The sequence below is a fragment of the Heptranchias perlo genome, chromosome 40, assembly GCF_035084215.1.
Source record: "Heptranchias perlo isolate sHepPer1 chromosome 40, sHepPer1.hap1, whole genome shotgun sequence".
Classification (NCBI taxonomy): domain Eukaryota; kingdom Metazoa; phylum Chordata; class Chondrichthyes; order Hexanchiformes; family Hexanchidae; genus Heptranchias; species Heptranchias perlo.
In genome coordinates this window covers 20,199,628-20,221,489 of record NC_090364.1, presented here as the reverse complement: position 1 = coordinate 20,221,489, position 21,862 = coordinate 20,199,628, and the positions used below count along the sequence as shown (strand labels likewise).

The window sequence follows — 21,862 nt, the reverse complement described above, 5'->3', positions numbered from 1 at the left end:
GATTCTAGAACGGTCTCTGTGGATTGGAAGGTAGCAAATGTAACGTCACTATTCAAGAAAGGAGGGAGAGAGAAAACAGGGAACTAAAGACCAGTTAGCCTGACATCAGCAGCAGGGAAAATGCTAGAATCCATTATTAAGGACGTAGTAGCAGGGCACTTAGAAACTGATAATATGATTAGGCAGAGTCAGCATGGTTTTATGAAAGGGAAATCGTGTTTAACAATCCATCTGGTTCACTAATGTCCTTTAGGGAAGGAAACCTGCCATCCATAACCGGTCTGGCTTATATGTGACTCTAGACCCACAGCAATGTGGTTGATTCTTAATTGCCCCCTGAAACGGCCTAGTCAAGCAACAGCCTGACATAGCCATACTCACAGAATCATACCTTTAGCCAACGTCCCAGACTCTTCCATCACCATCCCTGGGTATGTCCTGTCCCACCGGCAGGACAGACCCACCAGAGGTGGCGGTACAGTGATATACAGTCAGGAGGGAGTGGCCCTGGGAGTCCTCAACATTGACTCTGGACCCCATGAAATCTCATGGCATCAGGTCAAACATGGGCAAGGAAACCTCCTGCTGATTACCACCTACTGCCCTCCCTCAGCTGATGAATCAGTCCTCCTCCATGTTGAGCACCACTTGGAGGAAGCACTGAGGGTACAAAGGGCACAGAATGTACTCTGGATGGGGGACTTCAATGTCCGTCACCAAGAGTGACTCGGTAGTACCACTACTGACGGAGCTGGCCGAGTCCTGAAGGACATAGCTGCCAGACTGGGCCTGCGGCAGGTGGTGAGCGAACCAACACGAGGGGAAAACCTACTTGACCTCATCCTCACCAATCTACCTGTCGCAAATGCATCTGTCCATGACAGTATTGGTAGGAGTGACAACCGCACAGTCCTCATGGAGATGAAGTCCAGTTTTCGCACTGAGGACACCATCCAACTTGTTGTGTGGCACTACCACCGTGCTAAATGTGATAGATTCAGAACAGATCTAGCAGCTCAAAACCGGGCATCCATGAGGCGCTGTGGGCCATCAGCAGCAGCAGAATTGTATTCCAGCACAACCTGTAACCTCAGGTAATGGCCCGGCATATTCCTCACTCTACCATTACCAACAAGCCAGGGGATCAACCCTGGTTCAATGAGGAGTGGAGAAGAGCATGCCAGGAGCAGCACTGGGCGTACCTAAAAATGAGGTGCCAAACTGGTGAATCTCCAACTCAGGACTACATGCATGCTAAGCAGCGGAAGCAACATGCTATAGACAGAGCTAAGCGATTCCACAACCAACGGATCAGATCAAAGCTCTGCAGTCCTGCCACATCCAGTCATGAATGGTGGTGGACAATTAAACAACTAATGGGAGAAGGAGGCTCTGCAAACATCCCCATCCTGAATGATGGCGGAGTCCAGCACGTGAGTGCAAAAGACAAGGCTGAAGTGTTTGCAACCATCTTTAGCCAGAAGTGCCGAGTGGATGATCCATCTCGGCCTCCTCCCGATATCCCCACCATCACAGAAGCCAGTCTTCAGCCAATTCGATTCACTCCACGTGATATCAAGAAACGGCTGAGTGCACTGGATACAGCATAGACTATGGGCCCCGACAATATCCTGGCTGTAGTGCTGAAGACTTGTGCTCCAGAACTAGCCGCACTTCTAGCCAAACTGTTCCAGTAGAGCTACAACACTGGCATCTACCCGACAATGTGGAAAATTGCCCAGGTATGTCCTGTCCACTAAAAGCAGGACAAATCCAATCCGGCCAATTACTCACCCATCAATCTACTCTCGATCATCAGCAAAGTGATGGAAGGTGTCGTCGACAGTGCTATCAAGCGGCACTTACTCACCAATAACCTGCTAACCGATGCTCAGTTTGGGTTCCGCCAGAACCACTCGGCTCCAGACCTCATTACAGCCTTGGTCCAAATGTGGACAAAAGAGCTGAATTGCAGAGGTGAGGTGAGAGTGACTGCCCTTGACATCAAGACATCATTTGACCGAGTGTGGCACCAAGGAGCCCGAGTAAAATTGAAGTGAATGGGAATCAGGGGGAAAAGTCTCCAGTGGCTGGAGTCATACCTAGCACAAAGGAAGATGGTAGTGTTTTTTTAAATTCGTTCATGGGATGTGGGCGTTGCTGGAAAGGACGGCATGAGTGCAGCTCCAACAACACTCAAGAAGCTCGACACCATCCAGGACAAAGCAGCCCCCTTGATTGGCACCCCATCCACCACCCTAAACATTCATTCCCTTCACCACCGACGCACAGTGGCTGCAGTGTGTACCATCCACAGGATGCACTGCAGCAACTCGCCAAGGCTTCTTCGACAGCACCTCCCAAACCCGTGACCTCTACCACCTAGAAGGACAAGAGCAGCAGGCACATGGGAACAACACCACCTGCACGTTCCCCTCCAAGTCACACACCATCCCGACTTGGAAATATATCGCCGTTCCTCCATCGTCGCTGGGTCACAATCCTGGAACTCCCTTCCTAACAGCACTGTGGGAGAACCGTCACCACACGGACTGCAGCGGTTCAAGAAGGCGGCTCACCACCACCTTCTCAAGGGCAATTAGGATGAGCAATATATGCCGGCCTCACCAGCGACGCCCACATCCCATGAACGAATAATAAACGAATAATAAAAAAATTGAAGGAAATTAGTATTAGTAAAAAAAATATTGCTGGAGAAATTAATGTCCAATAAATCCCAGGACCTGATAATCTGCATCCCAGAGTACTAGAAGAGGTAGCCATGGAAATGGATGCATTAGTTGTCATCTTCCAAAATTCTATAGATTATGGAACAGTTCCTGCACATTGGAGGGTGGCAAATGTAACCCCACTATTTAAAAAAGGAGGGAGAGAAAAAACAGTAGTAGGGAAAATGCTAGCGTCTATTATAAAGGATATGATAACAGGACACTTAGAAAATATCAACGGGATTAGACAAAGTCAACATGGATTTATGAAAGGGAAATCATGTTTGACAAACCTACTGGAGTTTTTTGAGGATGTAACTGGTAGAATAGATAGGGGAGAACCAGTGGATGTGGTTTATTTGGATTTTCAGAAGGCCTTTGATAAAGTCCCCCATAAGAGGTTAGTGTGCAAAATTAAAGCACATGGGATTGGGGTAATATATTGACATGGATTGAGAATTGGTTAACAGACAGGAAAGAGAGTAGAAATAAATGGGTCTTTTTCGGGGTGGCAGGCAGTGACTAGTGGGGTACCGCAGGGATCAGTGCTTGGGCCCCAGCTATTCACAATATATATCAATGATTTGGATGAGGGAACCAAATGTAATATTTCCAAGTTTGCTGACGACACAAAACTAGGTGGGATTGTGAGTTGTGAGGAGGATGCAAAGAGGCTTCAAGGCGATTTAGACAAGTTGAGTGAGTGGGCAAATACATGGCAGATGCAGTATAATGTGGATAAATGTGAAGTTATCCACTTCGGAAGGAAGAACAGAAAGGCAGAGTATTATTTAAATGGTGATAGGTTGGGAAATGTTGATGTACAAAGGGACCTGGGTGTCCTTGTACACCAGTCACTGAAAGCAAACATGCAGGTGCAGCAAGCAGTCAGGAAGGCAAATGGTATGTTGGCCTTCATTGCAAGAGGATTTGAGTACAGGAGCAAGGATGTCTTACTGCAGTTATACAGGGCCTTGGTGAGACCACACCTGGAGTATTGTGCGCAGTTTTGGTCTCCTTACCTAAGAAAGGATATACTTGCCATAGAGGGAGTGCAGCGAAGGTTCACCAGACTGATTCCTGGGATGGCAGGACTGTCGTATGAGGAGGGATTGGGTCGACTCGGCCTGTATTCACTCGAGTTTAGAAGAATGAGAGGGGATTTCATTGAAACATATAAAATTCTGACAGGGCTAGACAGACTGGATGCAGGGAGGATGTTTCCTCTGGCTGGGGGGTCCAGAACAAGGGGTCACAGTCTCAGGATACAGAGTAGGACATTTAGGACTGAGATGAGGAGAAATTTCTTCACTCAGGGTGGTGAACCTGTGGAATTCTCTACCACAGAAGGCTGTGGAGGCCAAGTCACTGAATATATTGAAGAAGGAGCTAGATAGATTTCTAGACACAAAAGACATCAAGGGGTATGGGGAGAGAGCGGGAATATGGTATTGAGATAGAGGATCAGCCATGATCATATTGAATGGTGGAGCAGGCTCGAAGGGCCGAATGGCCTACTCCTGCTCCTATTTATATAATGTGGGGAAATGTGAGGTTATTCACTTGGTAGGAAGAATAGAAAAGCAGAATATTTTTCAAAAGGTGAGAGACTAAGAAATGTTGCTAGTCAGAGAGATTCAAAACCATAGAACCATCGAAAAGATACAGCACAGAAGGGGGCCATTCGGCCCATCGTGTCCGCACCGGCTCGAAGAACGACCAGGTGCCCATTCTAATCCCACCTTCCAGCACCCGGTCTGAAGGGAGTCTGTTCTGTTTGGGTGGGACAGCTGATACAACTGGCCTGAACCCCCAGGCTGGAGAGCGGTGGTAAATCACCCAGATTTCCTGCTCCTGATTGCTCTTACTGGAGACTGCGCATGTGTAGCCATCGGGGAAGGGGGTGGCGGAGGCCCATCTGTGACTCTCCCTGAGTCGAATCGCCTGTTGGCACTGTGTTGTCCAGACTGACGCTGGGTGAATGGCAACTCGGGGGGAGGCAGTAAGAGTCAGCAAGAGGAATGGCAGACTGTATAAATTACGGAGGGGCTTGGAACTGGGAGAGAGGATGCTGTTGAGACGCGGTACGTCGGATCCTCTGACCTCCATTTGCTGTTTTTGCAGCCGGGTTGAAGCTTCACGTATCGGTGGCGGTGCTGTCCGGGGTCGACGGCAGCGTTCTGTGGACCTCCCCCGCCTCGGAGCGGCTGAAATTTATCCAGTGCGGCATTGGCTACACGGGAGGAGTACAGGATGCCCTCTGTCTACTGGTTGGAGTCAATCATATATTGAAGGCCGTCAACAGCAGCTCAGGTACGCAGCCCCCCCCCCCCCCCCCATTCAGCTCAGGTACGCAGCCCCCCCCCCCGCCATCAGCTCAGGTACGCAGCCCCCCCCCCCCCCCCCATTCAGCTCAGGTACACAGCCCCCCCCCCCCCCCCCCCCCGACAGCTCAGGTACACAGCCCCCCCCCCCCCCCCCCATTCAGCTCAGGTACGCAGCCCCCCCCCCCCCCCCTTTCAGCTCAGGTACGCAGCCCCCCCCCCCCCCCCATTCAGCTCAGGTACGCAGCCCCCCCCCCCCCCCCCCCCATTCAGCTCAGGTACACAGCCCCCCCCCCCCCCCCATTCAGCTCAGGTACACAGCCCCCCCCCCCCCCATTCAGCTCAGGTACGCAGCCCCCCCCCCCCCCCCCCCCATTCAGCTCAGGTACACAGCCCCCCCCCCCCCCCCCCATTCAGCTCAGGTACACAGCCCCCCCCCCCCCCCATTCAGCTCAGGTACACAGCCCCCCCCCCCCCCATTCAGCTCAGGTACACAGCCCCCCCCCCCCCCCCCCCCCATTCAGCTCAGGTACACAGCCCCCCCCCCTCCCCCCCCCCCATTCAGCTCAGGTACACAGCGCCCCTCCCCCCCCCCATTCAGCTCAGGTACACAGCCCCCCCCCCCCCCCCCCATTCAGCTCAGGTACACAGCCCCCCCCCCCCCCATTCAGCTCAGGTACACAGCCCCCCCCCCCCCCCCCCATTCAGCTCAGGTACACAGCCCCCCCCCCCCCCATTCAGCTCAGGTACACAGCGCCCCCCCCCCCCCCCCCCATTCAGCTCAGGTACACAGCCCCCCCCCCCCCCCCCATTCAGCTCAGGTACACAGCCCCCCCCCCCCCCCCCCATTCAGCTCAGGTACACAGCCCCCCCCCCCCCCCCCATTCAGCTCAGGTACACAGCCCCCCCCCCCCCCATTCAGCTCAGGTACACAGCCCCCCCCCCCCCCCATTCAGCTCAGGTACACAGCCCCCCCCCCCCCCCCCCCATTCAGCTCAGGTACACAGCCCCCCCCCCCCCCCCCATTCAGCTCAGGTACACAGCGACCCTCCCCCCCCCCCCCCCCCCCCACCAAGCCTGGTGAGGTGCCAGAGACCCGTTCTCCGATACCTTTCACTATCTCGGTATCTTCACACGCTGCCCTCTTACCGACGCTGGCTGCGGGTTTAACCGTCCCTCTGCACCGTACGGTGCCAGGACCTGGGTTTGTCACCACAGATTCCTACAATCTCACTGTGACAGAGCCCTGTGAATTTACAGTGCACTCTCCCTGCGGTAAATAACCACCCCATTCACAATTTTGTTTCAGGAAGTAACCTGTGGGAAATGAAGAGCGTGTACCGCCCTCATCGAACTCCAGCTGCCCCGGCACTGCTGCTTCCAGATATAGACGGTGATGGATTCGCAGACTTGCTGCTCGGGAGCAGACCTGCTGCACTGGTACGGAACCACTCACAATGTAAATAAACACAGAGCTCCCAGTAAAATACCCACAGGGTGGCCCCATCCCCAGTTAGGGTGGCGATCACCCTTCACGCCCAGTAAGTGACTGCTTTGCTCAGCGGTCGTGCTGTTGCCTCTGAGTCAGAAGGTTTTGGGGCAAACCCCATTCCAGCACATGGGGGATAAATTTGTGTGGGGATTCTCCCGCTTATTTGCCCTCAATCTGGCTAAGTTACAGTGGATAAGGAGGAAAACCTCTGTGGAAATTCACCCCCGACAGTCGCGTGCAGTACTGAGGGGGTGCTCCACTGTCAGAGGTGCCGTCTCTTGGAGGAGACGTCAAACCGAGTTCAGGTGGATGTGAAAAATCCCTCGGCACTATTCGAAACAGAGCAGAGCTCTCCCACTCTCTGAGCTGGCAATTCCTCCCTCTGTCGACACCACCAAAACTACAGATTAGCTGAGCATTCACCTAGTTTGAGGTTTGTGGGATCTTGCTGTGCACATTTGAGCTACTGCATTTCCCACATAACAACAGTGACTACACTTCAAAAATAATTAATTTGATGTTAAATGCTTTGGGCCATTCTGAGGACGGGAGACGATGCTGTTTAAACACATCAGGGTTGCTCATGTCATTAACCCCAAGGCTTTGTCTGACAGTGAACCATGCCTCACCCCCATGTCAGATGCCTACACTTGAGTGTGTTGCTAGGTTATAGTGAGAATAAAAATACTGTGCTTTCCAAACATCTCTGACTTTTGCTGACCAGAGCTCTGTACTCACCGTCCCAGTCTCAGGGGCCCATATACCCTGGCCCCACCCAGAGCTCTGTACTCACTGTCCCAGTCTCAGGGGCCCATATACCCTGGCCCCACCCAGAGCTCTGTACTCACTGTCCCAGTCTCCGGGGCCCATATACCCTGGCCCCACCCAGAGCTCTGTACTCACCGTCCCAGTCTCAGGGGCCCATATACCCTGGCCCCACCCAGAGCTCTGTACTCACTGTCCCAGTCTCAGGGGCCCATATACCCTGGCCCACCCAGAGCTCTGTACTCACTGTCCCAGTCTCAGGGGCCCATATACCCTGGCCCCACCCAGAGCTCTGTACTCACCGTCCCAGTCTCCGGGGCCCATATACCCTGGCCCCACCCAGAGCTCTGTACTCATCGTCCCAGTCTCAGGGGCCCATATACCCTGGCCCCACCCAGAGCTCTGTACTCACTGTCCCAGTCTCAGGGGCCCATATACCCTGGCCCCACCCAGAGCTCTGTACTCACCGTCCCAGTCTCAGGCCCATATACCCTGGCCCCACCCAGAGCTCTGTACTCACCGTCCCAGTCTCAGGCCCATATACCCTGGCCCCACCCAGAGCTCTGTACTCACCGTCCCAGTCTCGGGCCCATGTACCCTGGCCCCACCCAGAGCTCTGTACTCACCGTCCCAGTCTCAGGGGCCCATATACCCTGGCCCCACCCAGAGCTCTGTACTCACCGTGCCAGTCTCCGGGGCCCATACACCCTGCCCCCACCCAGAGCTCTGTACTCACCGTCCCAGTCTCAGGGGCCCATGTACCCTGGCCCCACCCAGAGCTCTGTACTCACCGTCCCAGTCTCAGGGGCCCATGTACCCTGGCCCCACCCAGAGCTCTGTACTCACTGTGCCAGTCTCGGGCAGAGGCCAATGTACCCTGGCCCCACCCAGAGCTCTGTACTCACCGTCCCAGTCTCCGGGGCCCATATACCCTGGCCCCACCCAGAGCTCTGTACTCACTGTGCCAGTCTCAGGGGCCCATATACCCTGGCCCCACCCAGAGCTCTGTACTCACTGTGCCAGTCTTGGGCAGAGGCCAATGTACCCTGCCCCTAACCAGTGCTGAGTACCCATGCACACTGCTCCTGCCCTGACTCGAATGCCCCTACCTGCCACTGATACAACAATTGGAACAGATCCTGATAGCTTATCATCATAGTAATTTTGAAAATAAATAATAGGCAAACCTGGTTAGTGTTGGTGATGTGTAGGATGTGGACAACGAGCAGTTATACTGAGCAAATAACCCCTGTAACATGCTGGCAAAAGTGCAGTGTCTCCCACACATACCGAGGGCTGGGATTTCCCGTTTGAGGTTTGGAGTAGCAAGGTGTTTGTGAAATGGAGTGGATCAGGCCTGTCAGGTACTGCTCTGGTGCTGTGGGTGGGCAGTCGCTTTATTGAATCAGCTAATGGATCCTCTGGGGCTCAGTCTGTTTTATTCAATGTTCTCCCCTCTCCTAAAGCGGTGCCACATTCGCCCATTCTTAGTGTATAGACTTAGACATTGAGTCCTTTTATTCATTCTCGGGATGTGGGCGTCACTGGCAAGGCCGGCATTTATTGCCTATCCCTAGTTGCCCCTGAGAATCACAGAATCACAGAAAATTTACAGCACGGAAGGAGGCCATTCGGCCCATCGTGTCCGTGCCGGCCGAAAATGAGCCATCCAGCCTAATCCCACTTTCCAGCACTTGGTCCGTAGCCCTGTCGGTTTCGGCTCTTCAGGTGCACATCCAGGTACTTTTTAAATGAGTTGAGGGTTTCTGCCTCCCACCCTCTCAGGCAGTGAGTTCCAGACCCCCATCACCCTCTGGGTGAAAAAATTCTTCCTCAGCTCCCCTCTAATCCTTCAACCAATTACTTTAAATCTATGCCCCCTGGTTATCGACCTCTCTGATAAGGGAAATAGGTCCATCCTATCCTATACTGTATCTAGGCCCCTCATAATTTTGTACACCTCAATTAAATCTCCTCTCAGCCTCCAAAGAAAACAACCCCAGCCTATCCAATCTTTCCTCATAGCTAAAATTCTCCAGCCCTGGCAACATCCTCGTAAATCTCCTCTGCACCCTCTCTAGTGCAATTACATCTTTCCTGTAATGTGGTGACCAGAACTGTACATGGTACTCAAGCTGTGGCCTAACTTGTGTTTTATACAGTTCCAGCATAACCTCCCTGCTCTTATATTCTATGCCTCGGCTAATAAAGGAAAGTCTCCCATATGCCTTTTTTAACCACCTTATCTACCTGTCCTGCTATCTTCAGGGATCTGTGGACATGCACTCCAAGGTCCCTCACTTCCTCTACACCTCTCAGTATCCTCCCATTTATTGTGTATTCCCTTGTCTTGTTTGCTCTCCCCAAATGCTCACACTTCTCGAGATTGAATTCCATTTGCCACTTTTCTGCCCACGGTGGTGCTGGGCCTTCTTGCCTTCTTTGCAGCCATTTGATACGACTGAGTGTCTTGCTAGGTCAGTTCAGAGGGAGTTAAGAGTTAACCATGTTAGTGTGGGGACTGGAGGCACATAAAGGCCCAGACCGGGTCAGGACGGCAGGTTTCCTTCCCTAAAGGATATTAATGAACCAGTTGGGTTTTTACGACATTCTGACAGTTTCATGGTCACTTTTACTGGTACCAGCTTTTTATTTCCAAACTTTTTAAAACTGAATTCAGTTCTCAAACTGGGATTTGAATTCACATTCTCTGGATTATTAGTCCAGTAATATAACTATTACCCCCCATGCTCCCAGCCACCAGCTGCAAAGCAGCTCTGGGAGCTGTCTGGGGGCAGGGAAGCTGCTTGCCCTCGCCTGGGAATGGGCGAACGCTTGGGGGGGGGGAGCGGGCGAGTGCCGGGGGGGTGGGGGGGGAATCGGGCGAGTACGGGGAATTGGTGAGTGCCGGAACAGGGAGTTCACGCAGGACGGAGAGAGGAGACGGGACAAAAATGAATATCCAAGTCTGTTGCGTATTTTCTAATGGATTGTTTCTATTCCAGACCAATCGGATTCGAGACGTGTCCTTTGTGTTTGTGTCAGGAGCAAAAGGGGTCCTGATTGGTCAGCCGGTTTTTTACAATGTCACCGGTGAAGGCAAGCTGATTGGCCCAAAGGCCTATGTATCTGGCGGAGGGGCTCTCTACGTTCTGTTTGGTTACGGTAAGCAGGAGAGAACAAACTTGTCTTCCCCCCGATCCCCTTCTAACATTTCACTGCTGTTCCCCACATGGGGTCCCCAGTTCCGCAGTGCCCCCTCCCTGCAGTCCGAGGCTGTGGTCACCGTTAGTGTCGCTGCACGGTCAGCTGACGGTGGTGTGACACGGTGACACCGTTTGGCGAGGTGGCCTATTGCGGCCGCATTGCCTGGTCAGGAGGTAGTGAACTTTAACCTATTGCTGTGCGGGTTTACCAGAGGATACGTCCATCTGGTCCTGAGTCAGTTGATCTTGGCCAGGTTGGAAGCAGAGAGGGACTGTTAACCGTTCACCCAATGGGCTCGGGGTGGGAGCTCCTGCTTCTGACCATTAGACACCCAATCGCTGCAATTCTAGGGTCTCCCCTCACCCCACCCCCCCACCTTGGCGAGGGGAACAATGTCTGACCCAAATCCATTTGCCGCCAGACTACTTTCTGACTTACTGAACCAATTGGTGACCAAAGCAAGACATTGTGCCAAATGGCTCTCAGTAGAAACACATCTAATCTGAATGAACTCCAGGGACTTGAGCATATAATCCAGGCTGACACTCCCAGTGCAGTACTGAAGGGGCGCTGCACTGTTGGAGGTGCCATCTTTCAGATGAGATGTTTGCCCTCTCAGGTGGATGTAAAAAAATCCCACGGCACTATTTGAAGAAGAACAGGGGAGTTCTCCGGGTGTCCTGGCCAATATTTATCCTTCAACCAAGTCACTAAAACAGATTATCTGGTTATTATCACATTACTGATTGTGGGATCTTGCTGCGCACAAATTGTCTGCCACGTTTCCTACATTACAATAGTGACTAGAATCATAGAATCAAAAAAGGGTTACAACACGGAAGGAGGCCATTCAGCCCATCGAGTCCGTGCCGGCTCTATGCAAGAGCAATCCAGCTAGTCCCACTCCCCCACCCTATCCCCGTAGCTCTGCAATTTTTTTCCTTTCAAGTACTTATCCTGTTACCTTTTGAAGGCAATGATTGACTCTGCCACCGCCCCCTCGCTAACCACTCGCTGCGTGAAAAAGTTTTTCCTCATGTCACCTTTGGTTCTTTTGCCAATCACCTTAAATCTATGTCCTCTGGTTCTTGACCCTTCCACCAATGGGAACAGTTTCTCGCTGTCTAGACCTGTCATGATTTTGACTTCCTCTATCAAATTTCCTCTCAACCTTCTCTGTTCCCATGAGAACAACCCCAGCTTCTCCAGTCTATCCACGTAACTAAAGTCCCTCATCCCTGGAATCATTCTAGTAAATCTCTTCTGCACCCTCTCTGAGGCCTTCACATCTTTCCTAAAGTGCGGTGCCCAGAACTGGACACAATACTCCAGATGCGGTCGAACCAGTGTTTTATAAAGGTTCATCATAACTTCCTTGCTTTTGTACTCTATGCCTCTATTTATAAAGCCCAGGATCCCATTTGCTTTATTAACCGCTTTCTCACCCTGCCCTACTGCATTCAACGATTTGTGCACATATTCCCCCAGATACACTTAAAAAAAGTACTTAATTAGCTGGAAAGCACTTTGTGTCGTCCTAAGGTCGTGAAAGACACTGTAGAAATGCAAGTCTTTCTTTATGGGAAAATCGTCCTCTCTGTTTAATTGGATATAAACACCGTGGACCCAGAGGCTTGCGTAAACTGAGCTGAATAACCACATTTTCAAGTGATTGCCAGTTCCCGTGTATTGATATTAAAATATATATGGATTTACTGATTAGAATTGTGACCGACAGTCACTACATCTCCTCCCTACTCGTTTTGCTCACATGCCTGTACAGTCACCTCTGGTCCTCGTCTCTTTATCATTTACACGGTGACCCCTTTGATTCCACCACTGTTATCACCCTCTAACTGCCTCTCCGACATGAAGTTCCGGATGAACTGTAACCTCCAATTTAATGTTGGTGCAATGAAAGCACCCTGTCCCTGAGCTGGGCTTTATCAGTCGTCTTGCTGCCATCTGGAGCCCAGCCTCGCCATCCTGCTGGGACCCAGCTTCCTGCCCCACAGCTGCTTTTTTGCCAAGATTGCTTTCTTCCACCGCCAAGGCATTGCCCACCTCCCCATCACTTCTTGCCCACTGTTGCCGAGGCGCCAGTCCGTAGTTTCCTCACCTCGCGGCTCGACTTCTTCCTCCTCCTCCCCCTCCTCCCCCTTCACCCTTCACTCAGTTCTGGGCACCGCACCCCAGGAAGGATATATTGGCCTTGGAAGGGATGCAGCGCAGATTCACCAGAATGATACCAGGGCTTAGAGGGTTAAATTATGAGGACTGATTGCACAGTCTAGGTTTGTATTCCCTGGAGAATAGGAGATTAAGGGATGATCAAATTGAGGTGTTTCAGATGATTAAATGATTTGACAGGGTAGATAGAGAGAAACTATTTCCTCTGGTGGGGGGAGTCCAGAACAAGGGGGCAGAACCTTAAAATTAGAGTCAGGCCGTTCAGGGGTGATGTCAGGAAACATTTCTTCACACAAAGGGGAGTGGGAATCTGGAACTCTCTCCCCCAAAAAGCTGTTGAGAGTGGGGGCCAATTGAAAATTTCAAAACTGAGATTGATGGATTTTTGTTAGGCAAGGATTACGGAACCAAGGCCGGTAGATGGAGTTAGGAACATAGGAACAGGAGTAGGCCATTCAGCCCCTTGTGCCTGCTCCGCCATTTGATAAGATCATGGCTGATCTGTGATCTAACTCCATATACCTGCCTTTGGCCCATATCCCTTAATACCTTTGGTTGCCAAAAAGCTATCTATCTCAGATTTAAATTTACCAATTGAGCTAGTATCAATTGCTGTTTGCGGAAGAGAGTTCCAAACTTCTACAACCCTTTGTGTGTAGAAATGTTTTCTGATCTCGCTCCTGAAAGGTCTGGCTCTAATTTTTAGACTGTGCCCCCTACTCTTAAAATCCCCAACCAGCGGAAATAGTTTCTCTCTATCCACCCTATCTGTTCCCCTTAATATCTTATAAACTTTGATCAGATCACCCCTTAACCTTCGAAACTCTAGAGAATACAACCCCAATTTGTGTAATCTCTCCTCGTAACTTAACCCTTGAAGTCCGGGAATCATTCTAGTAAATCTACGTTGCACTGCCTCCAAGGCCAATATGTCCTTCCGAAGGTGCGGTGCCCAGAACTGCTCACAGTACTCCAGGTGCGGTCTAACCAGGGTTTTGTATAGCTGCAGCATAACTTCTGCCCCCTTGTACTCCAGTCCTCTCGATATAAAGGCCAACATTCCATTTGCCTTCTTGATTATTTTCTGCACCTATTCATGACACTTCAATGATCTATGTACCTGAACCCCTAAGTCCCTTTGGACATCCACTGTTTTTAACTTTTTACCATTTAGAAAGTACCCTGTTCTATCCTTTTTTGATCCAAAGTGGATGACCTCACATTTGTCTACATTGAATTCCATTTGCCACAGTCTTGCCCATTCACCTAATCTATCAATATCGCTTTGTAATTTTATGTTTTCATCTACACTGCTTACAATGCCACCAATCTTTGTGTCATCGGCAAACTTAGATATGAGACTTTCTATGCCTTCATTTAATAAATATTGTGAATAATTGAGGCCCCAAGACAGATCCCTGCGGGACTCCACTAGTCACATCCTGCCAATGTGAGTACCTTCCCATTATCCCTACTCTCTGTCGCCTTTCGCTCAGCCAACTTAGGGTACTGATCAGCCATGATCTAATGGAATGGCGGAACAGGCTCAAGGGGCTGAATGGCCTCCTGCTGTTCCTATGGTCCACCCTTCACCAACCAAACCATGTGTAAAATGCCAAGACTGTGATCTCTCCCACACAAAGTGCCGCGTGCACATCCTTGCCAAACTCCACAGGCCACCCTGGCCCTTGTTCTCACATTCAGCTGGCCTCACTCCACCTGTGTCACCTCCTCCAGGGTCCCTGCTACCCTTGCTGCCAACCGCTCAATCGTTCACGGCTGCACCTTCTGCCACTGTGCCCCATCCTCCATCCCATCTTCTCTCCACCTCGGCAACTTCCTGATTTCGGGAACTTCCAACGAGCCCTTCTCGTTGGTGCCTGTACCCCCTATCCCTAACCGGTTTCCCCTGTTTCTCTCCCACTCAGTATCCACTCTGTGCAACACTCTGAGACACCCCTCTATGTGAGGAGCTCCTCAGAAATCTAAATTGTGATGAAAATTAATCGAAGACCTTAATCTCAGGAAATAATAACTCCACATCATGAAGCACAGGGGTAAGTGGAGAAGAAAAGGCTGTTACTGGATGAACTGTGTTTTCGTGACCAGTTTCCATTTTGGATCTTTCCGAGCTGCCACTAACAGAATTCCCACAATAAAGTGGAGTGTCCGATTCAAACTCTGAGCAGTGAGGCCCCTCACTGTGCTCCTCGCGGCTCCATGTAATGTGAATATTGAACAAGAAGACAAAAGTTAATCACCAGAAACAGCTTTTAAAAACTCATTGTTTATGAACTAAAAGAACTCCACCCGACCTAAACAGATTCACGTTAAACAGACCAATCTTTGAGAACAGGAGAAGAGGGGGACTGTTATTCTGTAGTCACTGGCACCACCTCTTGGAGGATATAAGGTGGAACAAGAAATATTTGAAGAGTTATATTTTACAGAGCAGTCCGGCAGGTTTTGTTTTAGTGAGAAGGATTGTCGCCGCTGTGCACAACAGCACTGAGGCCGAGAAAAGGAAGAGAGATCAAATAGTGATCAGGTGACAACAATCTTGGGTCTTAAAAGCCTGCAGATTGTAGGTGGAAAGGAAGACAGAGAGCTGCACGGTTATGAGGTGAGGCACCATGTCGATATACTGTGTGAATCCCAGTCTAACCAGCGATGATTTACATGGATGGAAATTTTCCCCAATTTCCGCAGCAAATGCCCCTGTTTATTTTTAAATTCTGGTCATAGTTTGTAACTAAATTATATCCGTGCAGACAGCAATTGCTCAGAGGTCAGCTTTGTAAATCAGTGAACAGAGCAACAGCAGCTTAATCGATTGAAGGAAAGATACACTGGGAGCACAAAGCAAGACTCTCAGTTACTAGAATGGGGAGCACCTCCTGCCTGTAAAGAAATCTCCTGCTCTTCACTGACACAATTTTTTTCCAAGGCCTCACCCCTCCCTTTCTCTGTAACCTCCTACAACCCTCCGAGATCTCCGCGCTCCTCCAATTCTGGCCTCTTGCGCATCCCCGATTTTCATCGCTCCACTGGCGGCCGTGCCTTCAGCTGCCTCGGCCCTAAGCTCTGGAATTCCCTCCCTAAACCTCTCCGCCTCTCTCTCCTCCTTTAAGACTCTCCTTAAAACCTACCTCTTTGACCAAGCTTTTGCTCACCTGTCCTAATGTCTCCTTATGCGGCTCGGTGTCAAATTTTGTTTGATAATCGCTCCTGTGAAGCACCTTGGGACGTTTTACTGTGTTAAAGGCTCTGTATAAATGCAAGTTGTTGTTGTTTTAAAGGGAACGTTCAGGCTGTGTCCGTGAGGGACATTTACAAGCAGGCGAATGGTAAAGGCAGCTTGCCTCCACTTCTACAAAGCCAGGACTCCGTATGGGAACGCAAGAGAGAGGGAAATGTGTCTGGATTGTTGGAGGTGTACAGGTGACTAGGCATTACTCTAACTATCACACACACAGCATGCGGACTGAAAGGGGGTGTTTTTCAGTGGGGCACCTGATGGATTTATGTCCAGATAGTTGTTTCTGAGAGCAGTCTTTTCCTTTGGACATGGATGTACTGGGAGGTGGAGGGAGGCTCCTCCAATACGTTGCAGTCACCAGGCCGAGCTCAGCCATTCCCTCAGTCCGGGGATTTCAACCACGTGACTCAAGAATAAAAGTTTAAGATGAAAAATCAGCGTCAGCAGTTGTTTCACTGTAGGTCAGGGAGGGTGGTAAACAATCTCAGCTCAGCAACGTGGCCCTGGACCTAACTTTCAGGGTACTCCTTGCATCTGTCATTATGTAAGTTGGACCCATGTTTGACTGGAATTTGATCACTGTGGTTTAGGAAATATTCTACCCTTGTAACATATGAGCTCAGTCACCTGACTTTGCATTTCTATAGCGTCTTTCACGACCTCAGAATGTCCCAGAGTGCTTTACAACCAATGAAGTACTTTTGAAGTGTAGTCACTGTTGTAATGTAGGAAACGCAGCAGCCAAGTTGCACACAGCAAGATCCCACAAACAGCAATGTGATAATGACCTGATAATCTGTTTTAGTTTTGTTGGTTGAGGGATAAATATTGGCCAGGACCCCGGGGAGAACTCCCCTGCTCCTCTTCGAAAAGTGCCGTGGGATCTTTCACGGGGCCTTAGTGTGAAAGACTTCTCAATGTATCAGTTGTCTGTGTAGAATGAAGTCTTTGTGAATACGACTTGTTTACTGGCTATCTTGAGATGAACAACTCAGTCTGATGGTAGGTTGGTGCAGGGTATGAGGTTAGCACCTGCCTTTGTGCCCTGTCCCTGAGGGTTTACATGTGATGCTGACTCCCTGCCAGGAGACTCTGCACTGAGTCACGTAGTGAGATCGATGCCAAGTCAAATTTGTCATCCTGCAACCCCAAAATAGCAGTAAGGTGACCTGTTCCTGCAAACAGTCACGTATTTGAGCGAGCTACTCTGGCACTCTTTCTCACAGGGCTCACATGACTGCATTGTGCTGTCAACGATCAGGGGATACATGCTTTAAAAGATTATTTTGACAGCTAAGGACACAGTTTAGATGACTGAATATAATGATGGCCTCTGAGCGATTTATTCCTGGGGTACAAGTTAAGTGCTGCTAGGGTGGACGGGGTGAATATACGTGAGGAGTGTTGGGCTTGTCTCGGTGCAATGTCTTAGCAGTTGGTGGAGTGTAAAAAGACAGAATGTGCATACAGTATTGCATGTACAGACCGCGGGCTCTCCCGCGCGCAGACCGCGGGCTCTCCCGCGCGCAGACCGCGGGCTCTCCCGCGCGCAGACCGCGGGCTCTCCCGCGCGCAGACCGCGGGCTCTCCCGCGCGCAGACCCATTTCCTATCGATACCCATGCTTCAATGTGCCGCCATGTTGAGTGAGAGGTCTCTGTTTAGAGGCAGCCTTTTCCTGTACAGTGACTTCCTGACCACAACTGGGCCCGGGTTTGAGGGTTGGAGTTGGAGTTGACCCAGGCCACTGCTGCGTTGAGTGCTGTCGGCTGGGGATGGGGGTCGATGACAGTGGGAGGGGTTGTTTGTCATTTTGATGCAGTATTTTCAACCCTAATTTACACACTTTATTCGTGACTTTGAATGTTGCCACCATGAGATACAGCCGCCAACGAAACCTCCTCTACCAATATGGCGGGTGCAGCACTTCCGGTCCGAACTGCGCGCACATCCTGCCCGCCATAATGAGCGCTTAATAGGCCGGTTAGTGCAGAAAACAGTGACTGGAAAACCGAATTCATCGGCTGAGGGACCTCTCCTGGAAGGACAAGGGCCCGTGGTCCTGACCCCTAGGCAGTCGGGAAGCTGCTGAATGGAACCAATGGCCATCCTCCCAGGAAAGGATATTACAGGGAGAACTGGGATGGGCCATTACTACAAACCCCCTCACCCTCACTGGGCAACCTGGGCATGAGTAACCCGCCTGTCCTCTCCATCGGGGCAAAGTGTGTGTGGCACGAGGGAAGGGAGACCTCGAGACAGAGAAGGAAAATTAGCAACAAAAATAGAGTAAAAGGCACGAGGAGCTGTATTTTTCCATCGCTGTGAATCTCACTGAACAAATGTAATGTAGAACTGTGGGAGCCAGGGCAGTGAGCAGACTGTGTGTCTATCTGCAGTCCATCACAGCTCCACTTTCAGCCTCTCTGTAACACATTACCTCCCTCTAGTGTAGTGCTATTCAGATAGAAATGTCTGTTGATCATGAGGATATTTGGGCAGAAACAAAAATTTATCATTTAACAAAGAATATAGTCAAACGTGGCGAGCCAGCAAGAGGGAGCACGACCGTTTCACACGACACTAGATCCACCTGCGGTTTAAATGTCCGAGACGTCAGCATCTTTTCATTCACCCTGGGGACAGATAGAGTTTCATTGCGAGATCACAGTGCTCTGTATTCACCCAGGGAGAGGTGTGTTTCCACACTGCAATCTACCAGAACAGTCACAGACGTGGATCCGACCCCGGGGTAGTCCCCCGACCCACTGAACCCCGGGGTAATCCCCCCGACCCACTGAACCCCGGGGTAATCCCCCCGACCCACTGAACCCCGGGGTAATCCCCCCGACCCACTGAACCCCGGGGTAATCCCCCCGCCCACTGAACCCCGGGGTAATCCCCCCGACCCACTGAACCCCGGGGTAATCCCCCCGACCCACTGAACCCCGGGGTAATCCCCCCGACCCACTGAACCCCGGGGTAATCCCCCCGACCCACTGAACCCCGGGGTAATCCCCCCGACCCACTGAACCCCGGGGTAATCCCCCCGACCCACTGAACCCCGGGGTAATCCCCCCGACCCACTGAACCCCGGGGTAATCCCCCCGACCCACTGAACCCCGGGGTAATCCCCCCGACCCACTGAACCCCGGGGTAATCCCCCCGTCCAGTGAACCCCGGGATAATCCCCCCGCCCAGTGAACCCCGGGGTAATCCCCCCGCCCAGTGAACCCCGGGGTAATCCCCCCGCCCACTGAACCCCGGGGTAATCCCCCCGACCCACTGAACCCCGGGGTAATCCCCCCGACCCACTGAACCCCGGGGTAATCCCCCCGCCCAGTGAACCCCGGGATAATCCCCCTGACCCACTGAACCCCGGGGTAATCCCCCCGACCCACTGAACCCCGGGGTAATCCCCCCGTCCAGTGAACCCCGGGATAATCCCCCCGCCCAGTGAACCCCGGGATAATCCCCCCGACCCACTGAACCCCGGGGTAATCCCCCCGACCCACTGAACCCCGGGGTAATCCCCCCGACCCACTGAACCCCGGGGTAATCCCCCCGCCCAGTGAACCCCGGGATAATCCCCCCGACCCACTGAACCCCGGGGTAATCCCCCCGACCCACTGAACCCCGGGGTAATCCCCCCGCCCAGTGAACCCCGGGGTAATCCCCCCGACCCACTGAACCCCGGGGTAATCCCCCCGTCCAGTGAACCCCGGGATAATCCCCCCGACCCACTGAACCCCGGGGTAATCCCCCCGACCCACTGAACCCCGGGGTAATCCCCCCGACCCACTGAACCCCGGGATAATCCCCCCGCCCAGTGAACCCCGGGATAATCCCCCCGCCCAGTGAACCCCGGGATAATCCCCCCGCCCAGTGAACCCCGGGGTAATCCCCCCGACCCACTGAACCCCGGGGTAATCCCCCCGCCCAGTGAACCCTGGGGTCATCTCCCACCAAGGGGCTGGTGTGCGAGCACCGACTGCGGATAGTTTGAGGTGGACGTGAGACAAGCCAAATGTTTTGTGTGAAATAAGATGGAGCGACAGAGCCACAGGTCAGTGTGAGCCGGAGCCCAGGGGGACACTGCCCCCTGCTGCCTCTCTGCCTGCACTGTAACAAGAGTGACAGCAATCAGTTCCTCAAAGGAAAGCATAGAATTTACCAGAAACAAACATGGATTTTATTTGTTATGTAAAATCTCCCACCACTTCAGGTGTGAGAGTCAAACTGGAAATATAGCCAGTGTCACATCAAACACAGCCAGTTCTGTCCCCACAGTCCGATCTGCCACTGGCTCCCTCGCACTGAGTGTTTGATGGGATATTGTAGAAGAAGCTTTACTCTGCATCAAACCTGTGCTGTACCTGTCAAGCCGCCCAGGTGTACACGGTGTGTGACAGAGTGGACTGTACATAGTGTGTAATGGGTTTGTAGTCTGTGACAGAGGGGGTTGTGCGCGATGCGGGACAGAGGGGGTTGTGCGCTGTCTGTGATGCGATTATACAAGGTGTGTGACAGCGAGGATTGTACGCTGGGTGGGACAGAGGGGATTGTACACGGGGTGGGACAGAGGGGATTGTACACGGGGTGGGACAGAGGGGATTGTACACGGGGTGGGACAGAGGGGATTGTACACGGGGTGGGACAGAGGGGATTGTACGCTGGGTGGGACAGAGGGGATTGTACACGGGGTGGGACAGAGGGGATTGTACACGGGGTGGGACAGAGGGGATTGTACACGGGGTGGGACAGAGGGGATTGTACACGGGGTGGGACAGAGGGGATTGTACACGGGGTGGGACAGAGGGGATTGTACACGTGGTGGGACAGAGGGGATTGTACACGGGGTGGGACAGAGGGGATTGTACACGGGGTGGGACAGAGGGGATTGTACACGGGGTGGGACAGAGGGGATTGTACACGTGGTGGGACAGAGGGGATTGTACACGGGGTGGGACAGAGGGGATTGTACACGGGGTGGGACAGAGGGGATTGTACACGGGGTGGGACAGAGGGGATTGTACACGTGGTGGGACAGAGGGGATTGTACACGGGGTGGGACAGAGGGGATTGTACGCTGGGTGGGACAGAGGGGATTGTACACGTGGTGGGACAGAGGGGATTGTACGCTGGGTGGGACAGAGGGGATTGTACACGTGGTGGGACAGAGGGGATTGTACACGGGGTGGGACAGAGGGGATTGTACACGGGGTGGGACAGAGGGGATTGTACACGGGGTGGGACAGAGGGGATTGTACACGGGGTGGGACAGAGGGGATTGTACACGGGGTGGGACAGAGGGGATTGTACACGGGGTGGGACAGAGGGGATTGTACACGGGGTGGGACAGAGGGGATTGTACACGTGGTGGGACAGAGGGGATTGTACACGGGGTGGGACAGAGGGGATTGTACACTGGGTGGGACAGAGGGGATTGTACACGGGGTGGGACAGAGGGGATTGTACACGGGGTGGGACAGAGGGGATTGTACACGGGGTGGGACAGAGGGGATTGTACACGGGGTGGGACAGAGGGGATTGTACACGGGGTGGGACAGAGGGGATTGTACACGGGGTGGGACAGAGGGGATTGTACACGGGGTGGGACAGAGGGGATTGTACACGGGGTGGGACAGAGGGGATTGTACACGGGGTGGGACAGAGGGGATTGTACACGGGGTGGGACAGAGGGGATTGTACACGGGGTGGGACAGAGGGGATTGTACACGGGGTGGGACAGAGGGGATTGTACACTGTGTCGGAATTGTACTAGGTGTGTGTGACGGGATTGTAAACTGTGTGACAGAGGGGATTGTACACTATGTGATGGGATTGTACAAGGTGTCTGACAGGAGACTGTACACGGCGTGTGTCGGAGGGGATTG

The 21,862-nt window shown here is 52.3% G+C and overlaps 1 protein-coding gene across 1 annotated transcript in view; it reads left to right on the top strand.

Annotated features, from left to right (window-relative positions):
- fam234b (family with sequence similarity 234 member B) overlaps positions 1-21,862 on the top strand; it is a gene marked incomplete at its 5' end in the record, with an annotated part of 53,386 nt that overhangs the window by 14,430 nt on the left and 17,094 nt on the right. Inside the window, 4 exons of the mRNA XM_067974736.1 lie at positions 4,854-5,042; positions 6,363-6,493; positions 10,316-10,475; positions 16,007-16,148. Coding sequence (XP_067830837.1) covers positions 4,854-5,042; positions 6,363-6,493; positions 10,316-10,475; positions 16,007-16,148 — 622 coding nt within the window. The remainder of the gene's footprint in view (positions 1-4,853; positions 5,043-6,362; positions 6,494-10,315; positions 10,476-16,006; positions 16,149-21,862) is intronic.